General features: G+C 46.4%; 1 protein-coding gene across 2 annotated transcripts in view; it reads right to left on the minus strand.

Moving 5' to 3' along the window:
* esr2a (estrogen receptor 2a) overlaps positions 1–12,851 on the minus strand; it is a 372,934-nt gene that overhangs the window by 278,373 nt on the left and 81,710 nt on the right. For both annotated transcript variants that reach the window (XM_059960648.1, XM_059960654.1), the window contains exons 2-3: positions 10,253–10,750; positions 3,969–4,132 (exon numbers count right to left, since the gene is read on the minus strand). In XM_059960648.1, the coding sequence (XP_059816631.1) occupies positions 3,969–4,132; positions 10,253–10,750 (662 nt within the window). The remainder of the gene's footprint in view (positions 1–3,968; positions 4,133–10,252; positions 10,751–12,851) is intronic.

A 12,851-nucleotide genomic window follows, 5' to 3' on the forward strand; every position in this document is an offset into this window, starting at 1 on the left:
GACATGCCACTGTGACTTACCTTGGTTATGTTGTAGGTCAAGGTAAGATAGCTCCTGTTCAGACAAAACTTTTAGAGATTCCCACTCCAACGGGGAAAAAAATTCTCAGAAGATTCTTGGGAATGGTAGGATATTATTGAAAATTTTGTAAGAATTTTGCTAATGTTGCCCTTCCATTAACTAACCTTTTGCAGAAGAATGTGAAGTTTGTGTGGACAGTGCCTTGTCAAGAAGCATTTGAAAAATTGAAAATGATATGTCAACAACCTGTGCTCAAGGCATCTGACTTTGAAAAACCTTTTTCATTGGCTGTGGATGCTAGTGATGAGGCTGCAGGAGCAGTATTAATGCAAAGGAATGAGGGTGATGAGGTTGATCATCCAGTAGCTTACTTTTCTAAGAAATTTAATAAGCATCAAAGGAACTATTCGACAATAGAGAAGGAATTGTTATCTCTTGTTTTAGCTTTGGAATATTTTGAGGTATATGTTGGTACAACTCAAAAACCACTTATTGTTTACACTGATCATAATCCATTAGTTTTTCTGAGTAAGATGAAAAACAAAAACAGAAGATTATTAAATTGGAGTTTGATGTTACAAGAGTACAATATTGTGATAACTCATATTAAAGGTAAAGATAATGTGGTTGCTGATTGTCTATCTCGATGTTGAATGTACAATGTAATTTTTTTATGGAGTGGTTTTTTACAATTGTAACACTCCTACTGTATTGTGAGTTGTAAGATGTTATATGATACTGTATTGTATATTGTGTCTGTTATAAACTTTATACTTTTTTTCTTGTAAATAATTGTTAAAATTTTGTTCTTGACAGACCAATTTTTTTTTGGAGGGAGGTGTTACGTACCCGTGACACGTTACTGTGGTATACTTGTCATGGGACAGGTGTTGAAGCTATACTGGACTTGAGGTAATGGTTTTGTGATGGTGGAGTGACATCATTTTCCCGCCAGTAGAGGCCATGTGACAGGTTTTTTTTACAGGGTGTAAAAGGAGGACCCCTCCCTGTGAGGAGGGGCAGTTCGTGGCTGGATTTGCCATTTTGACTTCATGCCTCTGCATGATTTAATATTATGATGCAGTTTAGTTGAAAGATGGAGTTTTATTTATTGCCTAAAGTTTAAAAGGTCATTGCCAGCAGTCTCTTTATAATACTGCTAGTTAAAAATCAGTGGAGAGTGAAGATCGGAGTTCAGGAGTTAAAAGATCGAGGAAAGTCGATTTCGATGGTGAAACAGGTTCGACCTTGTTTGATCCTCATTTGGAAGGAATTCGTTGGCTGTCCCCGTGTTAATCCCTGTGAAATATAGCAGAAAGGATTGGGAACAGTTTTGTAAAGGAAAGGTCAGTGCCTTTAAGCCGTTTCATTTTCCATCTTCGTAAATTCTTCGTGGGAAAAGTAGTTTGACTGGGAACCACAACAACACGACGTGAAAGAGAATTTAAATCATCTTAAAAAGTCTCTCCCTTAAATGGACTGTAAGCATTTTGAACTTCTGCAATACTACTTTAAAGAACTCTTTTTGCAACATCGCTTTAAAAACTCTTTAAGCTTCATTGCTTTAAGAACTGTTTAAGCTGATTTCCGGTTATGTTAGTGATTTGCTTACTTTTGGGGGCTTGTTTTTCAGTGTTTAATAAATGTTTTATTTGTTATAAAAACCGCTCATATATTTATTGTTGCTGAATCCGTAACAACAGTTACACAGTGAGTGACCCTCACCCTAAAATAAGCAGTAGCTCTGTATAGTTACTCGAAGACTGAGCTATCCTTGATGAACTGGCTGCAGATTAAACACTCAGAGGCAAAGTGCAAGCTACCCACAGTTAAATCACTTTGAAAGGCTGCTTCTCTAAAGACCAGTTAGGGTTAAAGATCATCATGAGCTCTTAGACCATTTAACAAGACACCTTTGTTGCCATGGACACTGCAAAATAAAACTCCATCAGTGGACACCTATTCATCATTGCCTTAACCATGTAAGTGTGCCAGTTAAAAAGGGTCTTCTCAAACATGATTTTGAAAAGTTAGTACATTAGTTGAGGGTGGAGGTGTGATCAAAATGTGTCAACTGATTAGTATTTATTATTTGTTCTGAGTTTTCAATCAGACCAAATAGCTTAACTTTGGTCTCAGCAGTAGGTAACAACAACAGAGTGTATTACCGTAAAATTTTCCGCTGTTAATCAATAAATGGACACATTCTTACAATGGTGTGATTTCCCAAAGTCTCTGAATTATACAAGTAACAAGGTGAGCCTCCTTGGCCATTGGAGTCTGCTCAACTGTAAATGAGATTGCCACATATCCCAGCTTGGTCTCAACATCACCTTCCTAGGTCTCGCTCCAGCCCTCGAATCTTGTACTTCAATACCCACCAGCTTGTTGGAATATAAACCAAACCGCACACTCTGGAGGAATGAATTCCAGCTTCAATGTTCTCAGGGGGGAAACTGTAGAGTTGTGAACACAGCTCTACACATGACAGGAATCAGCCTTCCCTCTGCCTCAGTGCGAGCAGAGACCCCACACACCCCAGAAACACTCACTTCTCCCACCCCCCAAAGGACAGAAAATACAAAAGCAAGAACCACCAGGTTTACAGACATCTTCTATCCCACTGTTATAAGACAGCTGAACAGTCTCCAGTCTGCTAAGGTGGACTTGACTTTACAATCAACCTCCTATTGCCTGCACTGTCTCCACAACCATAACACTTTATTCCATATTCTGTCATTGATTTACCTTCAACTACCTCAATGCACTGTTGGAATGAGATGCACTGGTATTGATTTATTCTTGTCACATACACCCAGGTAAAGTGAAATGCATGTCTTACATACTATTCATACAGATCGATACCGTATAACCCTTCCCACAGCATGTCCCTCCTACAGTACCACCCCTCCCTCAGTTCAGTCCCCCCCACAGCACGACTCTCTCAGCACCAACCCTCCCTCAATTCTGTCCTCCAACAGCACGATTCACTCAGTACCAACCCTCCCTCAGTTCAGTCCCCCCCACAGCACGACTCTCTCAGCACCAACCCTCCCTCAATTCTGTCCTCCAACAGCACGACTCACTCAGTACCAACCCTCCCTCAATTCTGTCCTCCAACAGCACGACTCTCTCAGCACCAACCCTCCCTCAGTTCTATCCCCCCACAGCACCACTCAATCAGTACCAACCCTCCCTCAGTTCTGTCCCCCTACAGCACGACTCTCTCAGTACCAACCCTCCCTCAGTTCTATCCCCCCACAGCACGACTCAATCAGTACCAACCCTCCCTCAGTTCTGTCCCCCCACAGCACGACTCTCTCAGTACCAGCCCTCCCTCAGTTCTGTCCCCCCACAGCACGACTCTCTCAGTACCAGCCCTCCCTCAGTTCTGTCCCCCCCACAGCACGACTCTCTCAGTACCAGCCCTCCCTCAGTTCTGTCCCCCCACAGCACGACTCTCTCAGTACCAACCCTCCCTCAGTTCTGTCCCCCCACAGCACGACTCTCTCAGTACCAGCCCTCCCTCAGTTCTGTCCCCCCACAGCACGACTCTCTCAGTACCAGCCCTCCCTCAGTTCTGTCCCCCCACAGCACGACTCTCTCAGTACCAACCCTCCCTCAGTTCTGTCCCCACACAGCACGACTCTCTCAGTACCAACCCTCCCTCAGTTCTGACCCCCACAGCACGACTCTCTCAGTACCAGCCCTCCCTCAGTTCTGTCCCCCCACAGCACGACTCTCTCAGTACCAACCCTCCCTCAGTTCTGTCCCCACACAGCACGACTCTCTCAGTACCAACCCTCCCTCAGTTCTGACCCCCACAGCACGACTCTCTCAGCACCAGCCCTCCCTCAGTTCTGACCCCCACAGCACGACACTCTCAGTCCCACCCCTCCTGCAGCATGACCACACTTTCTGCCCCTCCCTCTGCACTGTGAACCCACCTTGTATGCTCCGTTTGAAGAAAGCCTTGCAGCCCTCACAGGACCAGACGCCATAGTGATATCCAGAGGCAAAGTCATTGCAGACGGCACAGAAGTGGGCATCCCGCCTGTTGCAGACCCCGATGCCTGAGCCCGGAGCCAATAACTTCTTCTTCAAACCCTCCCTGCAGGAAAAAGAAACGACAAACTCATTGCCCTTTCACTCAGTGTAAATGACCCACAGTCCTGTAGACAAGATGAGGATCTGCTATGTTATTCTTCTTACAGAAACATGGCTCCAAGACACCATCAATCTTCAGGCCATGTCAATCAGTGACGTGCTAATTTTGGATCATAACTACATGTGCTATGTGCCACTGGGTCATGACTCTGGAGAATCAGTGGATGTGGTGCACTTGGATTTTCAGTAAGTCTTTGACAAGGTGCCCACATGAGGCTGCTTAATATGCTACAAGCCCAAAGTTTTACAGGAAAGATATTAGCATGGACAGAGCTGTGGCTGATTGGCAGGAGGCAAAGAGTAGGAATAAAGGGAGCCTTTTCTGGTTGGCTGTCGTTAAATAATGGTGTTCCACTGTGGTCTATGTTGGGACTGCATCTTTTTGCATTATATACCAACGATTTGAATGACAGAATTGATGGTTTTTTCACAAAGTTTACATATGATACGAAGACAGTTGGAAGGTAATGTAGTGTTGAGGATATAGACAGGCTAAAGAAGGACTTGGGCAGATTAGGAGAATGGGCAAAGGAGTGGCAGATGGAATAGAGTGTCGGGAAGTGTATGGTCATGCACTTTGGTAGAAGGAATAAAAGGGTAGACTATTTTTTAAATGGAGAGAAAATCCAAAAATCTGAGGTGCAAGGGGACTTGGGAATGCTTGTGCAGGATTCCCTAAAGGTTAATTTGTGGGTTGAGTCGACAGTGAGGAAGGCAAATGCAATAGCAGCATTAATTTCAAGAGGACTAAGATTATAAAAGCAAAAATGTTATATTGAGGCTTTATGAGGCATTTGGAGTATTGTGATCAGTTTTGGGCTTCTTATCTAGGAAAGGACGTGCTGATTTTGGCGAGGATTCAGAAGAAGTTAACGAAAATGATTCTGAGATTGAAAGGCTCATCTTATGAACAGCATTTGATGGCTTTGGGCCTGTACTCATTGGAATCCAAAAAAATGCAGGGTGATCTCGTTGAGACCCATCGGATGTTGATGGAGTGGATGTGGAGAGTTTCTTTCTGGGGTGGGGGTGGGGGTGCCTTGAACCAGAGGGCACAGCCTCAGAATCGAAGGGTATCCATTTAGAATGGAGATGAGAAGGAATTTCTTTAGCCAGAGAGTAGTGAATTTGTGGAATTCATTGCCACAGGCAGCTGTGGAGGCCAAGTCTTTGGGTATATTTAAGGTAGAGGTTGATAGATTCTTGAAAAGTCGGGGGATGAAGGGATATGGGGAGAAGGCAAAAGATTGGGGTTGAGAGGGAAATGGATCAGCCATGATGAAATGGCAGAACAGACTCATTGGGCCAAATGGCCTAATTCTGCCCCAGTATCTTATGGTCTTATGGTAACTACATGTTCTATTTGTGACTGTATGTATGGTGTTTTGCACTTGGCCTCAAAGGAACGATGTTTTGTTTAGCTGTGTATACTTGTATAGTTGAATGACAATAACCCGTGGTGGTTCAGTCTGAAGTCTGTGGTCTGGTCCGCAGACTCCGGGTTTTCCGGCGGTCCCTTGCTGCGGTTGGACTTAACCAGAAACACCTGAGGCTCATATTGGAACTGGGAATATAAGTGGCCCTGGTAGTGAGTGTGGTTGGAGGTTGTTTTGTCAAGATATTCATAGCACAGATGGCTGGTGGAAGGCTAGAATGGACTCTTGCCATCCTTGGGGCTGTGTTGGAGAACCATGGCTTCTGGGAGCCTTGCTGTCAGTAGTTGGAGTGGTCACTGTGGTAGGGATTCAGCTGTTTCCTGGGCCAGCTGGGTGGCTGTCAGCCACTCTGAGCTAGGTAGGGATCTGATTGCTTCCATAGCCGGCTAAGGCTGCCAGCTGTGATGCTACTTGGAGTAACCCTGAAGCAGAGATGGAACTGTCTGTCATTCTTTGGTGTTCGTCTCTTCCTGTCCTTGCCTCTGTGGGGTAAGTCTGGCCATTCTGCTGTTGGCCTGTGGCGGGATCTGTCTTGTCTTGTCTTTGCCTCTGTCAGGTCGGTCAGACTGTTCTGCCATTACCTGACAGATGGTCCTGCCCCACCTTGGTGTGGAGTTATAGTTGAGTCCCAGCTTGTCGGAGGATAAGTCCTGGCTGTGTCTGTGTACTGTCCCGTCTCATGTCAGTGTCCTGTTAGAGATGAGTCCCGGCTTGTCGGAGGATAAGTCCCGGCTCCATGTTGATGTACAGTTCCTAGTCTGCCCCTAGCTCCAACCTCCGAGTTCCCCAAGCTCCAAGCCTGCAGCCTCGAGCCTCAAGCCTCGACCCAACCCTCAAGACCCCAAGTCCCTAGCCAAGCCTTGTCACATCCTCGCCTGGGTTTGGGGGTCTGAGCCCGAGGCAAGACCCAGGTTCTGGGTCCTTGTCCAGTCTCAGGCTCGGAGTCCACCCCAGGCTCCTTGTTCTCAGTCCCTCGTCCTGGTCCTGCTTCCCCTGCCTAGACTGTATCCTGTCCCGTCTTTGGGTTACGCCTCGTCCTGTTTCCGGGACTCCGGTGTCTGTGTCCTGCAGTTGGGTCCTAATTCAACACCTGACTTATGACATAACCTTGAACTTGGACTTGAAGCCATGTTCTGTTGATGTGTTGTTGGTTGAGAGTTGGACTAGGACCACCTCCTAGCTGTCAATCAAGACCTGAAAGGTATGTGCTAAGCCTACTGCTCATCTCTACACTCTTAACTGTGTGGCTAGGCACAGATCAAATGCCATCTATAAATTCACAGATATTACAACCGTTGATGGTAGGATCTCAGAAGGCGATGACGAGGCGTACAGAGGTGAGATTGATCAGCTGGTTGAGTGGTGTTGCAACATCAACCTAACACAGCAAGGCCAAAGAATTGGTAGCAGACTTCAGGAAGGGAAAGTAGGAAGAACACATACAATTTCTCATTGAGCGGTCAGCAGTGGAAAGCTTGAGATGCTTCAAGATCCTGGGCGTCAACACATTGATTCAATCATCAAGAAGGCACACTAGTGGCTCAAATTCTTTAGGAGTTTGAGGAGATGTGGTATGTCACCAACGACTCTGATGGATTTCTACAGATGTACAGTGGAGAGCTTTCTGACTGGTAGCATCACCTCCTGGTACAGAAGCTCCAACACACAGAACTGTGAGGGTTGGACACCACGCCAGCTCCATCACAGGCATAACTCTCCCCACCATTGAGTACATGCTCAACAGGTGATACCTCAGGAAGGAGGCATCCAACATTAAGGTCTCCCACCATCTAGGACATGTGCCCTTCTCACTACTGCCATTCAGGGAGGAGGTACAGGAACCTGAAGACACACTCAACATTTTAAAAGCAGTTTCTTTGGTTCCACCATCAGATTTCTCAATCCTTCCTCAGTACTATCCCAGCCACTGTGTGACCCTCCTCACCTTCTCAAGGACAATATGGATGAGCAGTATGAGTTGGCCTCACCAGGCATCCCCGAATTAAAATACCCCAGGAAAACCTGAATTACCGAGCACAAGTTCAACAATAAAAAAGCTGATGGAACACAGTGTAGGGAAGTGTATGGCCATACATTTTGGTGGAAGGAATAAAGGTGTAGACTATTTTCTGAAAGGGGAGCAAATTCAGAAATCCAGAGGTGCAAATAAACTTGGGAGTCCTTGTGTAGGGTTCTCTAAAGGTTAACTTGTAGATCGAGGCAGTGGTAGGAAGGGCAAATGCAATGTTAGCATTCATTTCAAGAGGGCCGTGGTACAAAAGCAAGGATGTAGCGCTAAGGCTTCATAAAGCCATAAGATAGAGGAGCAGAGAAGGCCATTTGGCCCATCGAGTCTGCTCCACCATTCAATCATGGGTTGATCCATTCTTCGAGTCATCCCCACTTCCCTGCTTTCACCCCATACCCTTTGATGCCCTAGCTAAGGTACTAATCAGGCCACACATGAAATATTGTGAGCAGTTTTGGGCTGCAGATCTTAAGAAAGTATGTACTGACACTAGAAACGTTCCACAGGAGGTTTACAAGAATGATCACAGGAATGAAAGGGTTAACATGAGGAGCATTTGATGGCCCTGGGACTGTGCTCACAGGAGCTTAGGAGAATAAAGGGGGATCTCATTGAAACCTAGCAAATATTGAAAGGGTTAGATAGAGGGGACATGGAGTGGATGTTTCCGATAGTGGCGGAGTCAAGGACCAAAGGGCACACCCTCAGAGTAGAAGGAGACCCTTTCAGAACAGAGATGAGAAGGAGCTTTTTTAGCCAGAGGGTGGTGAATCTGTGGAATTCATTGCCACAGACAACTGTGGAGGTCAAGTCATTGGGTGTATTTAAAGTAAGGTTGTCGAAGGTTACAGGGAGGAGGCAGGAGAATGGGGTTGGGAGGGATAATAAATCAACCATCATGGAATGCTGGAGCAGACTTAAGGGACCCAATAGCCTCTTTCTGCTCCTATGTGCAGAAAAATTGATAAACATTTAAGGCTCAGTCCAGTCACCCATACTCCTGTAATGTGGATCTTTGTCTGAGCGTTAATGAGTTCTCCAAATGTCTGCCTGCATTACACAGCAACATCTTTCAAATGATTCCAACCATCTCAAGGGTTCACTCATGGATCCAACATGTATATGAGTAGCCCTGGTCATAGCTTGCAAACAGGCACCAATTGCACCATTCAATTAGTGTCCCCACACTAAACATTGCAGCCAGACCGGTGTGAGATGTTTAAATCTGGAAGGACAAACCAGGGGAGGACTTGCACGGTAAATGGTAGGGCACTGAGGATTGTGGTAGAACAGAGGGATCTGGGAATACAAATCTGTAATTCCTTGAAAGAGGTGTCACAGGTAGATAGGGTCATAAAGAGACCTTTTGGCACATTGGCCTTCATAAATCAGAGTACTGAGTTAAGGAGTTGGGATGTTGAAAATGTTGGCGAGATTCATTTGTATCAAGTAAGAGAATTTTGGATAAGTACATGGGTGGGAGGGGTACGGGGGGTTATGGCCTGGGTGCAGGTTGATGGGACTAGGTAGAATAATTGTTCAGCACAGACTGGATGGGTTAAAGAGCCTGTTTCCATGCTGTAATGTTCTATTACTCTATAAACAGAGATCAAAAATAAGAAAAGGGCGATCACTTTAATGCAGTTACAATATTGACTCTAATATTCACCAAGAATTAGAGGAACAAATTGTCAATTGGAATAGAGATAATAAGATAGTAATGGTAAGTGACTGAACTTTCCCAGTATTGACTGGCATCGAGATAGGCACATCCTGGTGGGCTGAACAGCCTGGTCAGTCCTGTACATTGATTGTAACATTCAGAGAAATTTGGGTAGGTTCATTGATGGAATGGGTATGGGTGACTACAATACATGTGTGGGTCAATGGGATTGAGTAGAATCATAGCCTGGCATGGACTAGATTAGCCAAAGGGCCTGTTTCTATGAAACTAAGGCATTGCAGTTAGAAGACAGGGGTGCGTGAAGAGAGGGAGGGGACTGTGGAGTCAGTCACATTCCCTCTTCACCCACTCGAGCAGGGTACAGTCCGCAGGTGGTGGTGTGGTTCCCTGAGCACTGGAGCAGTACAAAGAGATTCATGGGCATTCTCACCCGGAGCCCAGTCAAATAGCAGAGACTCTACTCTCGACCAAGTCCAGCCCAGGGGAAGGCACAGTCAGAAACTTGGGAAGAGTGGACTACGGGAGAAAGGGAAGATGATGAGCAGTTGAGGCGAAGAGAGAGGCTAACAGGGAGGCCAGAGCAGGGAATGGAAAAAGAGAGAAGTGGGAAGGGGAGAAATTACCAAAAGCTAGAGGAAGCCAGCAGAGGAGAGTGGACCATGGGAGAAAGAGGAGAAGAACCAGAGTGCCCTCCTGTTTTCGGGACTCCCAACCCTAGGAAAAGACTATGCACATTCATCCTGTCTATGTCCCTTGTATATAGATGCCTCTATAAGATCACCCCTCTCTCCTATGCTCCAAGGAATAAAGTCCCGGCCTGCCCAACCTCTCCCTGTAATTCATTCCCTTGAGTCCCAGCAACTTCCTTGTCACAGAAGTAACGTGGCCAACACTGGGTGCAGACCTGCCTCTTACCTGTTGGGTGGTTGTTGTTCCATTCGTAGTTCACTCCAAGGGCTCCGAGGGGGATCGATGTACCTGACGGGTTGCTGGCAGTGGAGAGTGAGTGGAGACACATGTCCAGAGGAGGACCAGTACATCGAGGGGCTCAGAGTCTGCCTCGCGAAGGTGTTTTCCGTTCCGCTGGCATCACCGGACATGCTGTAGCCCAAGATGGACGGGCTGTAGAAGGCCAGTGCGGGGAATTCATTCCTGGTCTCCACGTAAGGCGCTGGGACACATACAGCCCCACTTTCATTCAGACCGGACAGCACGCCACTGTATTGTGGCTGCACCGTGGAAGCGGGGGGCGAATTTTTCATGTGATTATCTGCCACTTCGGCTCTGAATTCCGGCAGCTCAGGCAGCGATGGACACTCCTTCCTCGGGGACAAAGCCATCCCTGCCCCACAGCCCCCGCGCAGTAGGAACTTGCTGAGAGATGGCCGCTCAAAGAACCATTGTGTCTTGTCGCTGGGAAGTGGAGAGCAAAAAATTAAAATGGGAATCACATTCACCGTCTTTCCCACCCCTCCCAAGGACCTGAAAGAGCAGATGAATTGAGTTTATTGTCATGTGCGCAAGTCCACATTTACATAGGTGATTCAAAAAACTTACTTACAGCAGTATTGCAGGCACACAACATCGGGTATGCAACGTTGACAAGATAAACACAAATTAGGCACAATTATACACAATTTTTGCAAGAAGGAACACAAATAGAACAAAATAAAATGCAAAATACCCATTGCATTGCCGAATTGTAGGGATTAAGGCCGTGTTGGTTGGTTCAAGAACCAGATGGCTAACGGGAAGTAGCTGTTCCTGAACCTGGTGTGTGCGTCTCCTTTATTTCCCTGGGAATCTTTGATGATAGATGTTTTCTTCTTGAGGCAGTGCCAACTGTAGGTACTGCCGATGCCAGTGATGTATTGGGCAGAGTCCACTGCTCTCTGGAGCTTCTTACTTTTTCCTCATTTGAATTGCTGTACCAGACTGCTGGCTTAAAACCGGTCACTTAGGGCAGACGGGGCTCGTCCAGGAGAAGGGTTTCTCTGATCTCAAACCTTCACTGCCGTGTGGCTATACCCTCTCATGAGGAGGGCTTTAGGAGTAAATCCAGAGTTTAGGAGTCCCTAAGGCAGTTCCTGGGATTCAGCTGGTGCCAAACTGAATCAGTCCCTGCCATTCCTTTGGATTCATCAGCTGTGTAGGGGGTGGTCTCCCGCATGGGCAACAGCATTTTCTCCATAATGTACTGCTCTGGCATATGCATCGACTGATTGTAGACAGCTAGGATGCAACATCCGTGGTTGATTCCGACCAACAGAGGGCTCACCCGGCTGTGACTCAACCAGTCAGGGTACTTAGATGACACTTTGTGACTAGTTGCATCATGGTCCGTTGATGCTTGTTAAGTGTTTAAGGACAAGCTTTAGGAAGATGAGGTGTAGAGATCTGTGAGACCTCACTGGCTATCTAGACCTGGTAGCCCAAAGTAGGGTCCTGGCCGTAATGTATCCAATTAGAATGGAAAGGAAGTTGTCCAGACTGTTACAAAAGGGCAAGGTTAGATTACAAGGAATAAAACATTTTAGCCAGAGAGTGGTGAATTTGAAGAACCTATTGCCATACACAGCCGTGGAGTCAAGCCATTGAGTATAGTTAGAACACCAACTACAGATTACAGAACAGTACATGCCCTTCGGCCCATGAAGTCGTGCCAACATTTTAACCCACTCTAAGATCAATCTAACTCTTCCCTGCCACATAGCCCTCCATTTTTTATCATTTATATGCCTATTTGAGAGTCTCTTAAATGCCCCTAATAATTCTGCCTCTACCATTACCCCTGGGTGTTCCACACACCCACAACTCTCTGTGTAAAGAACTAACCTCTGATGTCCACCCTATACTTTCTTCCATTCACCTTAAAGCTATGCCCCCTTGTATTAGCCATTTCCAACCTGGGAAAAAGGTGGTGGCTACCCACTGTCTCTGCCTCTAATTATCTTGTACAACTCTATACAAGAAATGCAGGTACGCCTTATGGAAAGCTATCTTTAGAGCAAGAAAACATTTCCGATTGAGGTTAGAGATGGAATTGGATGCATGTCAGCTCTGGCAGGGTTTACTTCCTACATGGTGAAACCCAACATCGTGAATGCTTCACTCCCAGATGAGCTCAATGTCTTTTCTGCACGCTTTGAGAGAGAGAAAGAGAGAGAGGGAGGATGAAACTACATCTATTCGGATCCCTACAGTATCTGGTGACCCCACGACCTCTGCCTCAGCATCGGATGTCAGATCATCTTTCAAGAGGGCGAACCCTCCCAAGGCATGAGGCCCTGTTGGTATACCTGGTAGGTACATCAATATGTGCGAGTTTTCAAGGACATCTTCAATCTCTCATTGCTGCAGCCAGAGGTTTCCACCGGCTTCAAAAGGGCGACGCCATACGACTGTCACCCAGTGGCATTCACATCCACAGTGATGAAGTGCTTCGAGAGATTAATCATGGCTAGAGTCCACTCCTGCCTGAGCAACGACCTGGACCTGCTGCAATCTGCCTATC

Source organism: Hypanus sabinus, chromosome 2 (genome assembly GCF_030144855.1).
Source record: "Hypanus sabinus isolate sHypSab1 chromosome 2, sHypSab1.hap1, whole genome shotgun sequence".
Taxonomy (NCBI): Eukaryota; Metazoa; Chordata; class Chondrichthyes; order Myliobatiformes; family Dasyatidae; genus Hypanus; species Hypanus sabinus.